The sequence below is a fragment of the Rhipicephalus microplus genome, unplaced genomic scaffold (genome assembly GCF_043290135.1).
Source record: "Rhipicephalus microplus isolate Deutch F79 unplaced genomic scaffold, USDA_Rmic scaffold_32, whole genome shotgun sequence".
NCBI lineage: Eukaryota > Metazoa > Arthropoda > Arachnida > Ixodida > Ixodidae > Rhipicephalus > Rhipicephalus microplus.
Window position 1 is genome coordinate 4,899,381 of NW_027464605.1, and position 23,449 is coordinate 4,922,829.

At 41.4% G+C, this 23,449-nt stretch overlaps 2 protein-coding genes across 5 annotated transcripts in view; one reads left to right on the top strand and one right to left on the bottom strand.

Annotated features, from left to right (window-relative positions):
- The window catches only part of LOC142786764 (N-chimaerin-like), a 60,536-nt gene extending 56,074 nt beyond the window's left edge, over positions 1-4,462 (top strand). For all 3 annotated transcript variants that reach the window (XM_075884402.1, XM_075884403.1, XM_075884404.1), the window contains one exon: positions 3,948-4,462. In XM_075884402.1, coding sequence (XP_075740517.1) covers positions 3,948-4,131 — 184 coding nt within the window. In that variant the 3' untranslated portion in view covers positions 4,132-4,462. The remainder of the gene's footprint in view (positions 1-3,947) is intronic.
- An 8,560-nt stretch (positions 4,463-13,022) lies between these two features.
- LOC142761707 (uncharacterized) overlaps positions 13,023-23,449 on the bottom strand; it is a 30,083-nt gene continuing 19,656 nt past the window's right edge. The window contains exons 8-15 of one of the 2 annotated variants that reach the window (XM_075884444.1): positions 20,915-21,047; positions 20,465-20,610; positions 18,412-18,507; positions 17,277-17,360; positions 17,038-17,185; positions 15,327-15,442; positions 15,049-15,216; positions 13,023-13,156 (exon numbers count right to left, since the gene is read on the bottom strand). In XM_075884444.1, coding sequence (XP_075740559.1) covers positions 13,103-13,156; positions 15,049-15,216; positions 15,327-15,442; positions 17,038-17,185; positions 17,277-17,360; positions 18,412-18,507; positions 20,465-20,610; positions 20,915-21,047 — 945 coding nt within the window. In that variant the 3' untranslated portion in view covers positions 13,023-13,102. The remainder of the gene's footprint in view (positions 13,157-15,048; positions 15,217-15,326; positions 15,443-17,037; positions 17,186-17,276; positions 17,361-18,411; positions 18,508-20,464; positions 20,611-20,914; positions 21,048-23,449) is intronic. The other variant, XR_012889162.1, reaches the window with a different exon arrangement.

A 23,449-nucleotide genomic window follows, 5' to 3' on the forward strand; every position in this document is an offset into this window, starting at 1 on the left:
CGCAAAGGAAGAAAGAACAGCTATGCAACAAAATGGGCTAAAAACACTACAAAAGATACAGGCTAAAGACAAATATGCGGAACATTAACAAAATAACCACAAGATGGAAATCAAAGGAGAGAGACACTAGAAATTAATTACAGAATGATCATGGTGGCGCTTTAAAATTTAAACGTGCGACGCAGCGCACACTACAAATATTTAAAAAAAAGGCTGGTTAAAACAAGTTTACGGTTTAACAAAAAAGTCACAATAAAAAGTTCCATACGGACCAAACCAGCCCTTGGTGCACGTAGGGGAGTTGACGGGTGCCGCTGAAGGTCTCGCCGGCTCGGTAGACGACGAGGGTGCCCGGAATTGCAGCCGTCTCAATACGTTGCGCGGGTCACTCCGTGCTCGCCGCCTACGCGAGACTCGCGACACCGACGACCGCACTTGTTGCTGTCTGTACGTCAACTGCTCTTCCGATGCAGTTCAACCCGCCTCAGGGGCGTACACGTGCTCCCGTCGCATCTGGGAGCAATTCTCCCCGTCTAGATCGCCGGTGCCCCTTCCGGTACCGGTGCAGGGAAGACGAGCCGGCGCCACGCTGGGTCGTTATAGTCGCCGGATGTCGTCCCCCAACACAAAAGCGCCCTTCCTTGGTAGGTGGGGCCCGCGGATGCTCCGAAAATTGGAGTCGTTTGTGACAGTTCTTTACATGGAAAGGTTGTAATTATCTATCACAAAGTCAATAGTCAAATCATACACTTTCTTATCGCCGGCGTGCTTCTGAAACTTTTGTTTAGCTTCTTTAAAAAGATCATATAACGTGGCATTAGGGTGCGTAAGTCCTTCTCTTGTCTTGAAGACGACAAGAGCTGATGCAGCTCTTGACATATCAGATGTCCCAGTCAGTCCAAGCTTGCACTTGGAACAATTTGTAATTTTTGGGAGCTTTCGACAAAGAAACCCGCATACATAATAAATTATGCAATCGGTAACGCTGTTTGATGCAGGCATTGAGTTAAATGCATTGTCGCACTCAATCTCATCCTGCATCAGTCAGTCCATCAAGTCTGTTCTTAAGCTCGTCCAAGCGTGATAGGCTGGCCAGATCCTCCTTGAAAGCTGATGTTTAATCACACAAGCTAAGGAGTCGTCGCTCTTCAATAGGAAGTAACTGGGAATTCCTGACTTGGGTGGCTTTACGAGACTGTAAATGGATAGCATGCTGTATAATTGCTAGAACGTCGGCAAGCAGGGATGTTCATATTGGCCTCCAGCTTGGTGTAACACCAAAAAACTTTTCCGAAACATCTTCGTTAGACTTTGCAGTTAAGACATATTTGAAGTCACATTTCTTTAACAAGCAGTTTGACAGCTGAATTGTCGGCAGAATAGTCTCTCGCAAGCCCTCAGCAGTGGTTTGTGAAAAAAAAAAAAAAATGTGAGGATCGATTCATCCTGTCTTTACTTCTTCCTCCCAATTATTGAGCCCTCGTAGAAAGGACTCTAGCACTTCAAAATCCTTTCCACCTAATCATACCCCCGCATTTACAAATGCTCCTCGACTCGACTTTCACCCTTCACTAGACTGCGTCGCCGCACTGCGTCGCCGCAGTCTAGTGCGGCGACGCAGTGCACTGCGTCGCCGCTGGGCTGAAAATGAAGCTGCGCTACTCAAGAATCGTAGCAGATTATCGCTGATATGCATTGACTTTCCCTGTTTAGAGACGGCGCTCCCATCGGCTTTCTCAAGTGAAGGTGATGCATTGAGTGGAGGGACATTCTAGAATACGGGGGTTAGACGTTCTTTAGGGTGTCGGCGATTCATGGCATCAAAAATGTTGTTAAATCTCACTGTGAAATCGACTTTTTTCGTGCATGGTGTTGTAGCCAAATTTGCAACGGGGCACAAAACACTGATTTGCCATTTCACGACTTGCTCACACAAACAGCATGGACTCTCATCTTGCACACACAAAAAAAAAACAAAAACAAGAGTTAAACATGACGACAACTGCTTCGTCTGAACAACATCGTGGTCTGAACGGCGCCTGCTCGCCACTCACACGGCTGCGAGCCACGTGACTGCTCCTGCCATCTCGTGGCGCGGTGCAGCGGAGGAACCAAAGTTGAGCGCAGTGAGCGCATGGCGGTGGCGCTCCGTCGTTCCACTTATACTTCTAACACAGTGGTACAAACATTTTATTACTACTAATTTCAGAATACCGAATGTTTTGGGATAACGTATTGAATGTTATGCCCCCTATATCTATGCAACACTTCAAAATTACGAATAGCGATATGAAAGAGCTACTCGCGGCGGTTGTAGAAATGATGCCCAACTCCGCGCCTGCCACTATCATCATCGTAATCATCAGAACGCTCGCGCATTTCTCCATCTGCCCGCCCTATTCAAATGTTAGATTGCCGTATCACCATCATCATCGCCTGGTACTTGTTTTTCTTGCCAGGCTTTGCCCTGCTGCCTTTATTTTTGTTGGGCAGCTTTACCTGTGTGCTTGTTACACGGCTATTTTCTAGCCTTTTGGTTGGTGCTTGAATGTTTAATATGAGCTACGGAAGGAGCACGAAACGAATCCTACGATAGAGAGAAAAATGCGACACGAGTGACCTATTGGATGAAGTCATCGATGATTACCTGTACATGCTTCACTAATGCTCAAACCGTATGCATAGTGCAACAACAAAGCATGCACGTGACCTTAGCTGATGGCCGATAAGACCCATACCACTTATTGTGAAAATAAAACGGTGACGAGAGCGAAGACGACGTTGAAACAGCACACACAAACCAATGTGAAGAATTGGTATTTAACTCTAATGCTTCGCTGTGCATAAGAAGGATGCGCACGCCCAAGAGTTCGTCTTTCAGCAGTTGAACTGCCAAGATTAGGATAGATCGCACTCTTCCTCAAACGAATCCTGGTTCCTTAATATTTCATGTTTGCTTGTTTTTTCGGGCTCATTGGAGCATAACGCAGTCGCGAATGTATACACACCACAGGTAGATGACTCACGTGTTTGGGTTTACGTCTTTTGGACAAGTTTTCAACGCTTTTGCTGTAACGACCTTTCAAAATAACGAATAATTTTTAGCATTCCCTTGAGATTTGTTGTATCGAGATTTCATTGTAGTTTAATTCTGTCTAGAATGTCCGCTTAGGAATACTTGGACACTGTGGTCACTGCAGCACCTGACCGAAACGAGGAGGCCTGCCCTATTGCTTTTAAATTATTTTAGGTATTCAGTTTAGGTGCTGTTGATTTATTTGTTTAATAAACATCTTTTTTTAGGGTCAGGAAAAAGTGGTATACGCTCAAAGTTCATTATAACAAAGTTTTATCTTACCTGACAATGAGTTCATTATATATACAAAAATTTGTTATAAAAGTTTATTTCTAACACTATATCTATTGCAAGGTTATCTTTACTTACTGTGTTATATCGGAATAATTATATCGATTTTTGAGTGTACTTACAAATCATTGCCAGTAAAGAACCAGGAGATATTGCAGAGCATCTTTTAAGTTGATGGAGAATTTTTCAGTGTCAGTAATGGTGATGATAGAGCAGGAGGTTGGTGTCATTTCGTCGAAGTTCATTTGCACAAAAGAGTCATGATACATGTGACAAGTTAGCAAATATACGTAATAACGATGTTCAACTCTAGATGATCCATAGCATAAAATGGGTGTTGCAAGATCAGGTAGTATTGAGAGTTGGGCTTGTTTGTTAGGTGGCATCTTTGGTACAGTTCAGAAACGATGAAGATAGAGTAAAGCACAAGGGACACAGACAGCGCACGCTCGTGTCTCTTCTGTTTTGCTCCATATTCACCGCTTTGTGCTGTAGCAAACATGCTAGGGCAGGTGTTCAATATCTAGTAACTTTTTGCCCGTGGAGAACGTGCATTTGCGAATGTCCATCGCTGATGCAGGGTCTCGGAGCACCAGAAGAAAAACCTGATGTCACCAAAGAACCTGAGTACAGTGTTTTCGCCAACAGTGATGCGGACACCCGACATCATGGGCATGGGTCTGGACCAGATGAGTGCCTGGCACACCGAGAGTGCTGTCGTCGAACTGCTCATCAGCTATAACCGGACCGTGTTTGTCCAGTAGCCAGTCTCGCGAAAGGCCGCTAGCTGCACGCACACCTTCAAAGATTGCCCTACCCCTGCGTCACGTGTGGACTCGCCAACAAAAAGTTTATCGATCTGCGACGTCATTAAGTGAGCTTGAGGCTACGTCTGAATCCGTCGGTCCATTTTTCCAGTCTGAATTGAACAACTCTGATGTCAAAACTGAGCTCAGGGATATGTTGATATGTATCGCATATTCCGCGAGGTGCACTTGACCGGAATGGTGTTCTTTGTGAAGCGCTTCGTATTGTTTTCTAGTTTTCACGTCCGAGCTGTAGCCAGGCCTTGCTTGCAAGTGTTTGGCAACGCTTGCATGCACAGCTTGCATGCATTTGCTGTGCTTTCTATGTTTCACAACTTTCGGTGATACAAATGCAGATTTCCTGAATGAGCTAAAAGAAATTTACTGCCTAGTTTTTCAGTAAAAGCGGCTGTTAGAAAAATGAGTGCTTTGGCATACACTCTGCATATCTAGTGTCTGGTCATGTGGCTTTTTTCTAGTAGCATGTGATGAGCTTGCAATGATTCTATATTTCAAGTTCGAATTCAGCAAGAAGCATTCTTTTAGTGCTTTCAGAGAATGTCTGCTTCACTTTCGATTCATGTTGCAAACAGCTTCCTTATGTTTAGCCCGAGGTTAATCGCTCACAATTGCGGCACTTCTCACTGAAGCAGAACTCAATGATTTTCTTTAATCAGTTACCAAGAGAACATCTCGTCACGTATGACAAGCTGAATACTTAGTGTCTTTCTCACCGCATCTTTTTACGCAGCTTCTGACACTAGACATTTCCTCATTTTGCATTGGCTATCGACCTTGCTTATTTGTATTTTAACATCTTATTCATGAACATGTTGGTCGCAAAGCAGTAGATGCAGACCCATAGCCAGGAATATTTTTCAGGGGAGGAGGGAACTTGCTAAGTCTTTGACTATTTTATAAGGACACCTGCTATGGGCTAGTTCGCGCCCCGATGAACCTAAATAAAGTTTCTTCATACCATACCATACCTATCTTCATTACTTTTTTTGCGTTAAAACGCCCCACTTCATCAGGATTTGGAGGGGGAAGGGAGGGGGCCTAGGGCACTCCTTTTGGCTTCAGGCCTGAGTACACGTTGGTCATTTTCTGGGCATACAGAATTTCAGAAAGTGGCACTGCTAACTGCAGTGCAACTGAGCACTTACCGAGGGTCGAAGCAACGCATTTTCATTTTACTCTGATTTTGATGTGGTTATTCCATCAACAGATCACAGCATGACCAACCTAGAAGCGGAAAGTGCTATTAAGACTGATGAATTAGCTTTGAATCCAGGCCTCTCGAAAATGGGCTTTCCTATTTGTTTCTTAAGTCACGGCACAGTATTTGAGTAGGTTCTACAGCAGCATGATATTTTGTTCCTCGAACCATGATGCATGTTACATGCGTAGCTTTCACAGTTTTTGCTCCCTTCTACTTGTCCGCATTCATGGAGTTCAGGTATGCATAATGTTTCCATGTTCTTTTTTGCTCATCAAACAGATCTGGGTGTTAAACGAGGTTGTAATGGTCATAAAACCTGCAAAGCATAGTACACTTACTTAGGTACAGTGTATTCTTGCAGTAACACAAAGGAGTTTGCTTTGTGATACAACAGTGTGTTGGTGTAGAGAATACTGAAGCAAACACTGCATAATGAGAACTTCGACACTTCTAGGGCCTGTGCTAAAAATGTTGCCGCAGAATTTTATTTACTTTTGTGTTCAGCAGTGAATGAATGGGCAAAAAAAGGTGAAAGCATTCAGTAATAGATAGAAGGGTCAGTGGGATGAAAAGGGGGAAAAGAAATCCTGTTCTACCAAATAAAGGGCGATTTTTTGTCTTAATTAATTTTTTTTTATTCGTATGAGAAACATTACACTACAGTTTAAAAAAATCTGAAGTAATGTCTCATGTTTTGACTGAATTTCAGTTTTATTAGCTGTTATAATCAATAATTCGTGGGGTTTAACATTTCAGGGCCACATCATGATTGTGAGAGATGCCGTAGTCGAGGGCTCTGGAAATTTCGCCCACCTGGGGTTTTTCAATGTGCACTTAAGTACACAAGCTTCGAGCATTTTTGCTTCCATCAAAAATACATTCGCCGGGGCCGGGATTCCATCCCACGACCTTATGATGAGCAGTCAAACGCCACTTGACCATCGTGGTGGGTTTGTTTTATTTGTTTTGGCATAACGCAATCGCTTAATGTAATCTGGATATTTCCGCTATGTGGTTTTCTTAATCTCTCTTGAATACACTGTCAAACTCAAGTGATTCAGTGATGAAACCAATGGTCATAATAATCAGGCAGCAACCCAAGTAAAGAATGTATTGTTTAGGCATCGTAATGGGTTTCTAAACAACAATATTTGTTTAAAGCTTGGCAAATGTGATTTTCGATTTCCAGTTTGTTTTGAGGTGAAGTTTTTCATGACATTGAGGTACAAGACATTACTGTTGTGTGTCTTGGAATCATATGCTTGCCTTTGGTGGATCTAATTCTGTTGAAGGTTCTGGTGAGCATACTGAACTTGGTAATGAGCCTTTGCTATGCTGCGTTTTGTTTGAAGCTACAATTTTGGTTAGTTTATTGATTAACTTAATCGAGTCTCACTGCAGTGACTTCAGCTGTGTTTAGCCTTCTGAATCTTTTAAGTAGGTAAGTGTGCTTCTCAGAATTCTTTTATTTAACATCTGTTTCGTGGGGACTCAAGTTGATATTTTAACCTGTTTCGTATTATTTTGTAGTGCACTTTTTGATTGAGTCACATTGCTCCGTTGTGCTAGCACATCGAAGTGGGAATTTCCCAAAGATTTTTAAAAAAGCTCAGACATGGTTGTTGTCCCAAGGCTTAGGTGTTTTCTAACTGTATAATTTCGTATGTTTAATGGCTTTGTTATTTTCATTTTATATTATAGATCTGTTGTTGATTACATCGTATTCTCAACATTGCGCGGAGGTGGCAGCATACTAGCCAATTTAAGATACTTGCGGTGCATGTGCTCTTTCAGGTATTGTAACTGCAACGCTGGAGCAATGGGAGTTGTGAATGTACGTTTTTATGTGACCGCATTCAGCCATGTTCCAAGCATCCTGTTATTGAACTGCATACATACAAGCTTCGTTTTGTGCATTGTTTTTACAAAGTGAAGTGATTTAGGAACATAATTTCCCATCTGTTCTGCTTGGTGAATAATGAGAGTGTCAAGCCACCTGTCTTTTTTTTTTATGTTTGCGTTTCTGTTACTAAAATAAACAGGCCTCCACAGTTTTCTAGGGTATTCACCTTTGACCGTCATTGTCCTTTATGATATGCTAATCTCAAGGACTTGTATTTCAGCTATGCAAATTAGATTTCGGACAAGTTCTGATGGAAGATGAACATGGCAGCACTTTCTGGTTCACTTTGAAGTAGTATGGCTGGTTGTTGAGATTCCAAATAGAGAGCAGCTGTTTAGAAAAAATCGTTCAGCAGTGCAACCATGAATGTTTGACCAACACGGTAGGAGTGAACTGAAAGGTTAGTGTAATAGTGTGTTTTAGCTAGGCGGTGGATCATCCTAAACATACTTACAGTGAAAATGGAAGTAATGATGCAAATGGGAAACAACTCAACCATCACCAAAACTTCTTGATCCTAGTAACTCAGGAAGTTATTTTAGTATGCACTGTGCTTCCTAGTCCTTTTGCTTTGGTGGTGGGTCTGGTGTTTGTGTCACAAAATTTGAGCACATTGATGAACACTGAGCAACAATGATCAACTGTATAGTCAATTAGTTGCTCTCAGTTTGCCCTTGGAATTTGATCTTGGCTCTGAAATTCATGTTGCTCTTCACAAGGTGTGACTTTACGATGCACAGAAATGGAAAGCTGCTTTTATAATCTGCGAAACATATCCCTATCACACGGGCCACATAAAGTGCACTTTGTGTTTGTGCACTTTCATTCGCTACTGCCGTTCGCTGGCTGTCACATGTCGCTTAGTGACATTCGGTACAAAGTGTACTATCCGGTTAGTGCGGTCGTCAAGCTCGCTTAACTACGACGGAGTGTCTAGCCTCGGTAGCAGTGGCTCGAGAATAAATAAGTTGTTATACAAAGCTCAGTTCATAGAATTTTTTACACTATTGTTTTTGTTATTAGGAATGTTTTGATGTAATAAAATTAGCACTCAAACGTCGTGATAACAAAGTTGCATATTACATGAAAATAAGTTTGTTATATCCAAAAATTCATTATGAAGGCCTATTCTTAACACTATATTTATTGCAAGACTGTTCTTCATTTACTTCATTATAACCAATAGTTCTTTATATCAAGTGTACCTTATAATACTAATCTGCGTTTCTCACTCTCATGCAGTTTATATAGCCACTGCTGCCAGGTGCATGCCCAGCACTCTCCACACAATGGCCACAGCTGCCGCATTTGTATGTGAAGTTTATTTTAAGCTCTGCTTATAGCTGTAACACACTGTTCGGAAACATTGCCTGAAGTAACAAGTATCTGCTGTGCTACTCAATCACTCGCCGCCATCACCATCATTTCTAAAGTACACTGCTCTTTCTCGCGTGGCAGCATGTCACCAAAGTAACATTTCGGGCGCGTAACTGCACTCGTTCGAAGTGAACTGAATTCGCCCATGTGGTCGGTGTATTAGTCTATCCTATTACTGCTCGTCAAGGAGTGAATTGCTTATTCATTTACAACACTGTGTCTTGCGAGCTCACCGAGTTTTCACTGCAAGTGTAAGCCTTATGATGTGTCCAATTTACCTATTCTCAGTTTTGTCTAGTGTAGTAGTGACAATTTTTTCAGTTATCTATTTATAAGAATATTGAGGAATGGTGTTTTTTTCTCCAGTTTTCCTTGTAGTGCTTTTATTCGCTGAATAAATATATTGTGCTATATATATATATATATAGATATTTTTGGCGAGCTCAGAGAAAGCAAGTCATAATGTGATGTATGCATTTTCTTTCTTTTTTTTTGCTTCTGAAGGACTCATATAATTCTGTTTAAATGCTCTATTTCTGTTACGTGGTTATTTGTGCATTTATAATGTGTGATGCTTTGTATTCGTTTGTGACAAGTATTTAGGAGTATTACCATGGTGCACATCATCGGCGCACCATACGAATGCTTTTAATAGCGTATTAATTTATGTTCCGGTTTGCTGCATAATGCATAGGTGTTATTTGCTACACAGTGTGGGGTTTATTTGACGTTTCTCATACTGGTCGATGCATTCCAATAAAACTTCTTTTTTGTACGCCTACATCAAATTGGTTCCGTCCTTCTATCATTTCTTCATAATTTTATGACGCATTTATTCAGTCTCCTGTAAAAGCAATTTTTTATCATGTTTTTCTCATCACCACAAGTACACTTTTTTTTTAATCCAGACATTCAAGGTTATGCGACTTCAAACACATTACATTCCCGGGTTTCATTTCTAACTTGCCCGACCTACATGGTCGAATATGCGAAGGCCACCTAAGCCCGAAGCATGTGATAATAAATTTTCTTTTTAGTGGAAACAAAATCGACACTAAGGATGGCAGTGGTAAAATTTGGGTGTGTTAGATAGGGTTCCTGCGAACAATGTTCACAGCACTTGCGTAAGTTACTCTTCATATTAAAAGTGTTCATAGCACGTGCATATCAACAAAAATAATCATGGCCTATTCCTCTGTTTCTTCTTTTTTCTCGTGGTCGATGGCTCGAACAACGTGTTTGGGCAGTGTGCGACTAAAATGCGTTAAAGGGAACTTCCATGAAATGTTTCAATGAAGTCGGCGTACATGAGTCGGCAAGCCGTTTCCCCTGTTATACAGAAAGCCATCAGAGAAACATTTCAGCTCAAGTATGTGTAAATGTGGACGCAGTCCTTAAAGGGACACTAAATTCAAATGACAATTTATGTCAGACTGAAAGTTCAATGCATGACAAAATTTAAAATGACAATAATATCAACAGCAGTGCCCTACTTAGCTGAAAATTAGGGTAAATGCACAAGGACACATTCGCTGCAGTAGGACATTCTCCAAATGGTACCGATGGCATCTGATGAACCACCTACTAATAATCACTAGTAGGTAATCGATCTACCCTCACTAAATAAAGAACCTTCTGTGCCTCAAGAGATGCAAATAAATGCTGCTTGTTCATTTCTGTTTGATTCATGAAAAAAAGAAACACCGGACTTTACTATGGGGAATGGCACAAGTGGTTCGAAAATTCAATTTTCGCGTAGTTAAACTGGACAGGTCTTGCCATCTAGCAGGGCAAAGTTGAACCAAAACACGTCCGCCATCTCTGAGTCAATGGCAGGAAATTGATCAATGGCCATTGCTGCTGCTGTGGCTCCCGCTGCTTTTGTTCTGTCTACTAGTGTCGGCGATCGCGCAGTAAAGTCAGGCAACGTTGTGCACAGCAACAGTGATGTTAGTCAGTCTGATTCTTGAGGCAGGTAATTTGAAGTGCGCTAAACCAGTGCAGGCCACTAAACCATGATTTTATTTCATAATAAACCCTTCCTTGGCACAAAACTAACACTAAGGTTTCGGGACCGCTATCTCAACAATGAACGTCGACTTAATAGTTTCCATTAGTGTCCTTTTAAAATTACATGCATGTGATAGTTATTTGATGAGACAGGATAGCCATGTGACAGAGTTGCGGTATGATTGTGCAACTAATATGCATGAGGCATTGCGAAAACAAGATACCAACGAATATTAATACTCCTTTGTGTTTGTGAAAGCACATTTGGTTGCATACTTCTTTCAGCTAGGCTTTGCGAGGCTGACAGTAGTTCTGAGATAAGTTCTTGCATTTATTTGAATTTTTTTGTGACCTCTCACCGTTTGCTTTATATATGCTCTTTTAGCTGGCACATGGCGACACAGTCTTCTTACAGTCCACTGTGAGCTGTAGATCCCGATATAATTCTTTTGGAGCTTCTACTACTTCTTTGACAGACATTTTGTGACTGATCCACGGGTTATGGTGGCACACAAACATTGCAGTAAATAAGCAACGAACTATCTGTCCACCCCATTCTTAGCACTCTCACACTGTTTGTTATTTATGTAAATGTGTGTACACCCTGTTGTTGTGTGCAAAGTCTTGATATCAAGAGGGGCAGTTTATTTTTTAAAAAGTAATGTTACGGTGTCACAAAAACACCTAATGAGGATGAGTTATTTTGAGCCATTCATGATTCACAAGACAGCTACTTCACCACAACACATACATTCCATGTGTGTGGTAGCAGCTCTCAAGATTAATAGTTCATATGCGGAAAGATGCCTTCTGCTGCATGTAGACATGATCCAAACATTAATTCCTTCTTCTCACAGAATTTGTGGAAGTTTTTTATACATGATAGTGTTTTATGCTTGGGTCCACCAAGACTTCACTGACGGATTTACATCACAGATATGACATTGTTAAATGTACACCAAGAGATGGTAAAGAAAAAAACTGGACGCAAAAGTTTCATTACCGGGAATCGAACCCAGCCCCGCTCCGGTGGTCTAGTGCCTAACGTACTCGGCTGCTGAACCGCAGGACGCAGGATCGAATCCCGGTTGCGGTGGCTTCTTTTTCGATGGAGGAAGAAATGTTGTAGGCCCGCGTGGTCAGATTTGGGCACACGTTAAACAACCCCAGGTGGTTGAAACTTCCGGAGCCTTTCACTATGGCGTCTCTCATAATCATATGGTAGTTTTGCAATGTTAAGCCCCACTAATCTATCAACCTATCAATTAGGAATTGAACCCAGAACCCTTCACTCCGCAAAGCACAGCGTGAAACAAATTGTGCACAAAGCTAATGTTTTTCAGCGTAATAACGGCAATCTATTTAGATGCACCGTTTGGTATTGGCAGTACGCAGAGCTCGGAGGTACATGTTTTCGTCATCACGAGCGAGGTAGCACGAAATGTGGGCTTTAAAGATTGTTGCCCCGCTCCTTGCAATGCATGCGAGCCCCTAGCCGCACATTGTTCAACAGGGCGTGCGCACCCATGCGTGCAGGGTTATCTTGTGATGGAGGCAGTCAGTATGTCTTAGTCTTTTGCTGCGAGTTTGCATTGAAGTGACAGAGTGTACGAAGGTCCCTTCACTTGCTGCAGCAGCCGTGTTTGCTAAAGAAGTATGCTGCTCAAGCACAAAGAACTAGCAACTGTCAGTAACAACTGGCAGTTGCTAGTTCACGCTCATCCTTTGTGTGTTCTTTACGTGTGTCTTTGTGCTTGAGTAGCACGGTGCAAGTTTCATGCTGCTTGCTGTTATTTGCGTGACAATCCAGTCCATTACTATAGCATCCATTTCTTCGTGCTGGCGAAGTGAAATGTGCTTCACAAATGTGCTGAAATGTGCTGAAAGTTTCACTTTTGTGTTGTATATAGAGTAGACTCTCATGCGATGAAATTTTAAGGGACCAAGAAAATATGTTCCATTTAACAGGAGTTCTGTTTACTGAGAGATGATCAGGGGTGCAGAATGCAAAAACAAACCAATCTTGTCAGATGTATTTGTTCCATTTAAGCAGAAGTTGTGGTTGGCAGACTTCATTTTACTGAGAGTCTACTGTACACCGAGTCCTATGATAGAGGGATCAGCCATATTTTTTTCTAACAGCCACTTAAGCATCTCAGATATATGAAGCCAACAATTATGAAAATGCAAATGCCCTTCATTCACACTTGTTGAACTAAGTACTCGATTTTAGCCTACAAGTTTGAATGAACCCTTAGCATGTGAAGCTTTATAGTGAGAAATCCAAGTGATTTGCTCACTCTTATTTTTCACATCTTTGGATTACATTCAGATTGCTTACTTTATCCAATGTATATTTATTTTCAACTGTTCAATTATTATTATAATGCTACCTTTGGGGGTAACATTGTAGTTGGTTAGAACACAGTAGACAGTTCTTTGTGAAATAGATATGACTGCCAGGCACATTCCTGTAGAAACAAGAAAGAAACAGAAAACACTTAGTCATGCATCTGAAAAATAATATCTGTTACGGTTTTACAGGTGATTCAGAAACGGGCATCAATACACTGCAGCTGGCTTGAAGCTCATATGCGTGTTTGTTCATTACACTTCTCCCGCTGTGATACATCTGTGCTACATAACCAAGGTGGAAAGGTGGGCATGTTGGTATTCCATGTTTAAGAAGGGTAAGAGCGCACTGAATACGAATACACAAAGAAACGACACAAAGCACTATGTGTGTATGTGTGTGTCCTTTCTTTGTGTATTCGTATTCAGTGTGCTCTTACCCTTTTTAAACATAAAAAGCTACATTACTGCCTGTTGGGTTCACGTTTAGGGCACTTGACCGATTCGTCATTTCAGACTTGTTAATTTGTGTCTTCTGTGTGTATAACACAACTTATGTTTCTGTTCACGCTGAGTTGAATGTCATTCTTGGGAGTGTGTTAAGCAGGTCAAGTCATTGACTACTCTCAGATAAAAAATTATTTTAGACCCGTGGCCTCACACCACAGGCTTGTGAAGGGATGTGGGCATTATGACCGATCGCCAATTATGTCAATGGGCTGCGAAAAATTTTTCTTCACTCATCCATTACAAGTTCTCATTATGGGGCTTCAGTAAGAAACAGGAGATTTTGCTAATGTTGTGTAAATTAGTGATCAGCTATAGTAGTATATTGTGCTATTAGACTTACTAGTACTATGTTGTGAACACACTGCTAGCTCCCTCCCACCTTTCAATATGTTTTTTTTTTCATTTATTAATTCTCTACCTTGTACCTAAGGTTTCAAACTGGATGCATTTCAAGGAGGAATCTCTATCATGCACCCTTTCCATCCAGCTCTTTCACATCCTTATCATTGCATTATGGTAATCACGACTGCTGTTGTATTCATGTTTAAAACAGGCACAAGCCATAGATGCCTGAATCTTCTTCATAGCAGAGTACATTGTCTCCTTCCTATATCAATCACTAATAACCACGAACAATATGATATGAAAATTTTTGTGTTATTCGAATCCACACGCTTCAGATAATGCTTGCGATAATTATGAAGTCTAACGCACCGAAAAGTTAGATAACTGCTTTTCGTTAGACCTTTATCGCTGGGATGGACATTACAATGCTTTTAATCATCAGTTGAAGAACTGAATAATAAATACAGACAAATGAACTTTCAATTAGCAACTTAAGACCCAGGTTTGTAGTGACTGCAAAGAAGCGAATGCCAAAACAATGCTTCACCGTATCGCTGGTTACTGTGAACTTGTCATCGATGTAGTAAGAAGAAAAAAGTGTACTTTTGTTTCAAATCACTTATCACCAGTACGGTAGTTCCTTTATTTATAACTTAATTATTGCAAGTAACATTCCTTTGACCATATCACCAAACACTCAAGTGGTCGTACAGGGAGATGATGTCTGTAAGGGTGATATAATATGTCCAAGCAAAACACACTCCTTCTTCAAACGCATTCCTACATAATCGCCTACATTTATGCTCCATCGAGTCACATATTTGTATTTGTAAGGCTAATAAATGGCTTTTTTACAGTTACACAAATATGTATTCATTCAAGCTTCATTATAACAAAGTTACATCTTATATGAAAATGAGTTCATTTTATCCGAAAATTTCTCATAAAAGTTATTCCTAACTATCTATTCAGAGACTGTTTTGCATTTACTTCAATGTAAGGAATATTTCATTATATCAGTGTTCGTTATATTGAGGCTTGAGTGTATATGAACGCCATAGTAAAGTTTGGTTTTGATTCGTTGCTAGCATGAAGAGGTGGTATATACAATTATTGGTGACATTGTTTGATAGAAAAAAAAGTAAATAAATCTTACATTTGCTTCGCTAGCTGCTGTCAGGCGAAAGCTTACTGTCAAAGGCTTCACGACCTGTACTTTCCGTTTGGCTAATTTGCTGAATGTGGTCTCGTTCATCTTCTCCTCTGGAATGTTTTCATGGAAAGTGAATCCTACTGACGTTCCATTTTTATTGTACCACCTGAACTGTGAACACAAGAAATCAACGGAAATGGGCACGGTATGAAAGCAGTATCAGGATATGTTACATTATAAATATGGCTCAAAACGCACATGGGGATTATACTACAACTCACACGAAAATTCTGGACTGTGAGGATGGTGCTCAACTTCGTAGATTTGGCAAGCTCGCTGCGAAAAGCTGTTAGAAACTTAGTTCTGTTGCCAGCGTCTAAGGTACAGGCTTTCAAAGCTGAAAAAGAGTAGTAATGAACGATGTGAATTGATGGCACTGGTATGACACCTTCGACAGATGTGTACTAGAAAATTCTATAGAAAGTGTGGAACATATATAAGACTTGAGAAGCAAAAATATGAAGACCTTGCGCCGCTAATCGAACAAGCTTGGCTTCTTTGGCTCAAGTCGTCTGCGGCCATAATTTTGTCCAGCGTAACTTCCCGACTTGCACAGTTGCAAACTAGGTACATTGATTTTAGGTGTTTTCAAGACTGTCTTGCAGGATATTATTCAAAATAATTGATTGGGGTATGAAGTCATATTCTTGGATGAAAACTATCTTGCACAGCAGGTACATTTTTAACAGTCATTCATCGTATATGGGGGGCTAGAAAGCAAAACTAAAAATAAGAATCATTTGAGCATCATTCGAGTAACTATCATACGAAAATACAAAAAAAAACACAATTATAGGTGTCTAGAGAGAAGTTGATACACAAAAAGACACAAATATATGAGACGAATGTTGATACTAGTGTAGAGTTTCCACACTAGATTGATGTGATCACATAGATTTTTTCACAGTTTTTGGCTTGGCCCAGTTATGTTTGATTTAATAAACAAACTATTGTATAATCTTGCACTGAACTGCATGGCGTCCTGTCATGTTACTTTATGTCGTGTTGCTTGTCTTAATCGTTTCCCCACTATTCGAGTCTCGACTTTCGCGAGATATTATTTCCTGTGTTTTGTGAATGCATGTTCGCCCATGCTGGAAACTCCGTTATAACATATATTTAATATGTGTCACGTGACTACCTCATGTAAAAGCACCAACAGATATCGTTATTTGCCCCGCCGCGGTGGTCTAGTGGCTAAGGTACTCGCTGCTGACCCGCAGGTCGCGGGTTCGAATTCCGGCTGGGGCGGCTGCATTTCCGTTGGAGGCGGAAATGTTGTAGGCCCGTGTGCTCAAATTTGGGTGCACGTTAAAGAACCCCAAGTGGTCGAAATTTCCGGAGCCCTCCACTACGGCGTCTCTCATAATCATATGGTGGTTTTGGGACGTTAAACCCCACATATCATCATCAGATATCGTTATGAAATTATACAATTACACAACTGTCTCAATAGGCCTAATTATGTTTGCCTTCCGATGTCGAATGAATAATTTGCCGGCAATGCACTCTCTTCACAGGATTGTAAGTAAGCCTACGCCTTAGTAGATGTATAATGCTTTGCAGGCAAGCCACCTGGTCTGCTGGCACTGCATGTTATGAAAACGTGCTAATGCACAAGTTCCAATAACACCTATGCTGTTAATAAATTGGAAAAAAAAATCACATACATTTCTCATGAAGACATACAATTGAGCCCCTTTATAAGAGACACTGATATAAGAGATGTAAGAAGCAAAAGTGTGCCTACAGTAAAATACAGGTTGATAAGAAAATGCATTCTAGATACCCTGCTTATAAGAGACATCTCATATAATAGACAAGAGTTGCTGCCTGAAGCATGGCTCTTATAAAGGGATTTACTGTAGTAGGTTTCAAGGCATTTGCTCTAAGCCAAAGACCAGAAGTGCGAATGTTAGGGTGTCAGCTTACGTTTGAAGTTGATGTAGTAAGAGGCTGCTGGCTTCTCTTGTATACAAGCATGTTGGCTGAATACATCTTGGTCAGGCACAAAGGAGTTGAAGTAAAGGTAGTTTCTTATGGTTACATTTTGCTCTGGAAATGCCCAAGACCTCTTATACTGTAAAATCAAGCAATGCGTTTTATGTTGTTTGCTTCTGTGAACCCATTGATCAGCAAAGCTTTGCTAACTATAAAAGTATCCTTGCAACCTGTGTGCTGTCTTGCTCATAGACTGCCTCTTGTATCAGAGAGAAGATGTACTCATTCCTGTACCGATCCATTCTCTTGTCATGCTGAAATTTAACAAAACCACTATAAAGAACATGTCATACGAAAGCTCATTGTACAGGGTGTTTCAAGAAATGCGTCAAAAGTCTTCAAAATAAGGAAACTGCGATATTATGCTTCCTGTTTTTGGCGTCACTTTTTCTGTGGTGGCAAACATTCTATAATGACCATGGGTATACAATAAACCTTTTCACAAAAGGCTTCTTGGGTACCTTCGTAATCACCGTAGGGCTGTGCTAAATAGGTGCGGCCTCCTCTCACCGACAACATTCATTGATGAGGTTGTGATTTCGGCCTTTGTACTCTCCTGCTCAAGCCTAGAATGGAGCTGTTCCGTCTCTTCTGCGAAAAGTTCTATACTCATACAGGTTAACTGAGGTTTCAGATAAAGGAGATAGACGGCTGGGACAAATGAAGAAGTCCTTCTGGTGGAGTCCGTCTGATTTTAGCGTTCCAAGAAGCAGCCTCTTGTAATTTTTTCAGAGTAATAAAATCTGAACAATTTTTCTTTCAAAACTGAAATCGAAACATAGAAGAGCGTAGCTGCTGTACTCTTCGGCGACATCCAAAGCGAGTGAGTGTCGTCATATAAACCATCAATCTTTGTTTCATGGATGTGTCCTCTGCACTTACCATGATAGCACACATGACACATAGAATCATGAACCCAGAAAAACCACTTGTTTTCATAAACATTTTTGTTATTCAGAGCATTTGGGCTTTTAACAAATCAATTTCAGTTTTGATAATGAATTGTATTGAATTTTATTACGCTGTGAAAATTACCATTGGCCTCTGTTTTCAAAAATCCAATACTGATGATGTGGTCTTTGTAGCGAGGGCTCCAATTTTCCCATTCGTCCTGACTTCCTATATTCTAAAATTAAAAAGGTAGTTTCTTTAACTGGTGCTGTACTTGAAGTCTCCAGACACCTTGATGTGTCTGCCAGCTCAAAAAAGATGATTATAATGAAGGCAGCAAGCAAACATCACATTTTCACTTTGATTATTTTGAACGCATTACCTGAAACAAATGAAACCGTTGAAAATACTCACCAACGAAAAGGACAGCTGCCTTTTTTTTATTGAAGACTTTTCCATGTTTTTGAGCAGCTCTGTCCACGTCTCAGCTTCAACACCCATTACGGTGGCCTGTTAAGCAATCATTAATCAGGATGTCTTTAGAGCGAAAGCTGTTATCAGATCAGAACACAGGTCACGTGTGGCACCGCTGCCGCCGGTGTCCGTAACCAGTATAGCAAGAAATAAGAATAAGTAAGAAACACCAAGGGTACAATGGGATTTGAACGCAGGTCCACTGCGTGCTAGCCCAGCATTCTACCACTGAGCCACGCCGGTGCCTGTAAATCGTTTATAAACTGGTCTTAGACAGGCTTGATGTCGGGAAAGGAATCGCGTGTATGTGAGCACTAAAGCGTTTTAAAACATCAAAGGAACAACCAGGCATCACACAATGGGAATCGAGTTCTTTGTCCAATGCTCCAACCCATTTCAAAAGCTTGTTCCTGATCACTTTTAACTGTGGCACATACCCACTTCAGGCATAATTCTTGGTCGTCGTCAGCCACTACATAAGAAAGTTCAAAATTCCTAGATATAGTGTGTAGCAGATACCACGCTTCTTTAAAATATGACAAAGGAGAGCTTAGTGAATGCCGACCTAATACTAAAAAGTTATAATTATTTAGGGCATAGTGGGTACCCAGCAAGTGCGCTTGTAGCAGTTACCCAAAGAGTGTTTAGAAAAGGCAATGAAAGGCCGCTCTTCCAGCTTTTGCTGTAACTGTGCTGGCCGATTCGCGCAGGCCTGGTGGCTTTTTTTTTTACCAAGCCGGCAAAAATTCAATGTGATAGGTGCACATTAAGGTGAAGTCTATGTTGTGTACTGTACGGTTGTCATGATACGAAAGTGCGAAATTTGAAGTGGGTGCTTGGTCTTCCATCATACTCGGAAACCATTGATGTGAGCAGTATTGTGTTGCCATATTATTATTTCCGTTCTTTCTTTAACACGGAAATGTTTTATGTTGAGGCCTACAATGACTTAACTGGTGTATTTCCATCACGGATATGACGTAATAAAATATACACTAAGGAATTGCAAAGAAAAAAAACGAGAAGGAAAAATTCAACCGGGGCGCGTCGAACCAGCGACCTCGCGCTCGTGTGGGCGCGACAATAACCACTATGCCAGAGTGAACCTTCGTCGTGTTGTTAACGGCGAGTGAATTACATACACCATGGACGGCTGGCGGTCCTCAGCCCTTAGCAATTTCAGCGAGTTTTCGTCATGAGTAGCGAGATAGCATAACGGGCGTGTCACCCCGCGCGTTCATAGCGATGCGCGCCTCCACCTGGCGTGTCAAAGTATGCATAGATGTTCTTTAGTGTGGTGGCTCACTCGGGCACGCGCTTCTATCAAGATTTGGACACTTTTTAACTCTTGTGCTTCTACCGCAAGTTGACTATGAAGTTACGGTAATTAAAGAGCGCTCAGACGTCACTTCGCTCGCTGCCATGGCCGCGTTTACAAAAGGGGTGGGCTGATCACACATGAAGAATGTGACAGTTCGTCGTGCTCATCCCGTGTATTCTTTTCGTGCGTCTTTCTTTCTGTTTTAGCAGCGTGCTTTAAGGGTCGAGCTGTGACAGCTGTTTGTTTGTGCTCGTTATGTGTATATATGCTCATTTCGTGCGTTCTTTCTACATGAAGTGGGCGTTGCTAGTTTCAAGCTGCATGCCATTCTTCGTGGCTGCATGCCATTCTTCGTGTGACATTGTAATTTGTTGCTCTAGCTGTCATTTCTTTGCCCTTGTGGTGAAATTATGCACAAGGCAAGCTCAACTACCCCTACGATAACATCTTTCATTCGGTGTACTACTGATTCCTTAAGAGAGGGATCAGCCACGTTTTTTTCCTTCTCTTTTTTCTCAAACTTTTTTTGCACTCATCTACTCACCTCACCCCCTTTACTAGCCCAGAGTGGCCAGCTGGTCTCAGGCATAGCTAACTTGCCTGTCCTTTCATTTTTTTCTTTTTACCTCCTCCACCATAATAAAACACCCAAGCACGATGCAGAGGACTTACCTTCCCCTTGTATTGTAGATTTGAGTTGATTCTGAAGAGTTCCTCAGGCGTCTTCAGAGTACCATTGGGGTGGTTCCAGAAATAACCCTTCTGCTTGCCTTCCCACAGGCAGGTCGATTGTGCCATGCTTGAAACATATGTAAAGCCTACAAAGCATCAGAATTAAAATGAATATGTATGTTATATTGACAAACACTTATGGACTTGCAAATCTGCATATAAAGAAACGATCACATTCTGATGCTCCAGTGCTTGTTATTTTTTGCTCATTACAACAACCAAATCGTGTGATGCTGTTTGCTTTTCAAGGTGTGTGTTTCTTTTAATTATTTATTATTCAATGGTTGAGGCGCCTGGCTGGACATATATATGACTGCTTGTGCATACACCTTGCACAAGTCCTTTAGTTCATGTGAAGGGAAGCTATATAAAGGGCTGAGCTTATCTTACCTGTTGTCAGGTCGAATAACAGGGATATAAACTCTGACGTATCGCCCACAGATTGTAGAAGTTGTGACCTTAGGTCTTCTTCTGATGGTCTCATATCAATTCTTGCAAGCTTTAACTCACTATCATACCATACCTGAAAAAAAAAGAAGAATAGATAGTACAGAACGAATACGTAGTACCCATGAACATGTAGAATTAAGGGCAATCAAGGGATTTGGTGTAGAAGCTTGGGTGTGTTGGTAAAACACTAGAGGGAACTCGTCGCAGTGGAATATGGGAAAAGAAACATGGGACACACATAGGTCTGTCGGGAAAAAATCAAGGTACTCAATTCGGTTCATCACAAGGCTAAATTGCTCTGCCATTGTTAAAGCGTGGGCCACTTTGATTTGACTAAGATTATTGACGTTGATGGCTCCTCGTGGTCTGACGATGACTCTATAGTGCTCCTTTTGTAGACGAGGAAGTCGCGATGCAGGGATGAGACGCTTCTTTACACCGACGAGTGCGCGACCTCAGCCGGAGACGCCACGTTGTACCAAACTTGCATACGCGTCTTGCACGGACGCACCGTGTTGCTTGCACTTCGATAAGGCCATTGTCCAGCCGAATTCAAGGCACTCTTCAGTGGTAATGTCCACCCCTTCTACTTCAACTTGTGTAGACATGTTTTGTTCACAAAAGCGCAGCCGCACAAGGCGCGGCACAAGAGGCGTTTGATGCGGCCTGGCAGAAAAGTTCCAGAAACTCTGCAGTAAGGTCACTCACCGAGAAAAGTCCAGTATCGGTGTGATTGGTAGCCCAAACTGCATTGAAAGACTTGAAGCTCAGCCACAGACACCACAAAGTTGCATCCAAAATCATTTAGTGAAACAAGAACCGACATTTGTACAACCACACTTGAGCTTTTGTAGTAGAAAGACTTGAAATTCATTCCGTGGGCCTTTATGCAGAGCCCAGTTCTTGGACTTCAGGCATTGAATCTAGGCAGAACGTGGTGTTGTATTGCTCTGAAACTCCTTGCAGATCTAACACCGCCCGTCTATTTTTGTGCTAATGCTGTCTTTTGCTGAACGCTTGCACCTCATTAGATTGTTCAAGAATAAGAAGCTAGATATATTTTGACATATCTTATTCACCTCTTTTTTTGTTTCAATGCAGAACTGCTCAGGAGTTTCATGGCTTTCAACTTCGACTGCCGGGCTTTGCGAGGCAATGAATTTAATACTGGGCTTGATTCAACATTTCTAGCCCTTTTCGTGTATTCGAAAAATACTTTTAAAACTCAATCCCAGGACGTGCTTGTGAATGACCTCTAGATTCCGCCATTTCTTTATGCGTGTCTTGAGAGAATTCTCGGAAGCACAGAAAAACTTCGATGCAGCGCGAATGGTCAGAGTCATGTCTTCAAAGGCAATCGGTGCTTTTTTATGTCGATTTCCTCCGAGGAAGCTCTACATGATATTCCCTTCTATGTCCAAAGCTTTCTAAACAAAGGAATTTTATATATATTGAGTGTAGGGTAATGGTTAAATTAATAAAACGCTCTCTATAAGTAAATTTGATGAATTTTTGTCGAGTTTTGCCCCTCTCACATTCCAGAATTAAAAGTAAAATTCGCTTTGACCCGAAGCACTAAACGTACTAAATTTTTGGTGTTATGTAGCTCGTAGTGTAAAATGATAAAACAAATAAATACGTGGTTCTACTGACGCAGGAGTATCTTCACGCACGAATCCGAAGATTTGGTCGAGCATAATTTCATTATACTTTTTGACGGGTCACGAACACACCGACACCAGCCGGATAATTTTCCCAGGCGAATACCGTGAGCAGAGATCAACTATTACACACAAAAAGGTAGACAAGGACCAGCAGTTATCGCTGAAAAACAGAAACAACGAAGAGTAGTTTTTGTGTTACTTACAGAAGCCGGCAAGGTCAAAATGTCGTGTTTTGCCACATGTCTCATTTTACCCCACTCTACCCTACTACTGTTGAAAGGGGTGTCGCACTAATAACAATATAACAATGGAACCCCTAGGTCTCGAACATGCTTTTACTTATGAGAGTAGCTCCAGCAAAAGGCTACGGAGTCAGTGGGACAATACGACACATTTATTCGTGTGATATCCAGGTGCATACCATCTTTCAGGCGCAAAGCACCGTATAGGCTGGGTTTTTTGGCACCTCCTGTTGTCACGGTGTGTCATATCGTCACGGTCTACATCATATCCATCTTAAAGTGCACTTCACATGATGACCTTATCTTGCATCATGGCGACACCAAACCAACAAAATTTCTGACGCAATCAGGACGTGGTGAAGCCCCTGAGGGTGTCGGCTTGTCGGCGTCTAATGTAGTCATGGTGTGTGATGTATATTCAAGGTTCATCATAAAAAAACAGGTAATGGCCGCAAAAATAGTTTAAATCCCACTACTCGCCACCGGTCCACTAAAAAAGAAGAAGGCAACGGTTGGCCCTAAGGCAACGGGTAGCGAAGCCTCCGAACTATGAAATGGGTCGAACTCTT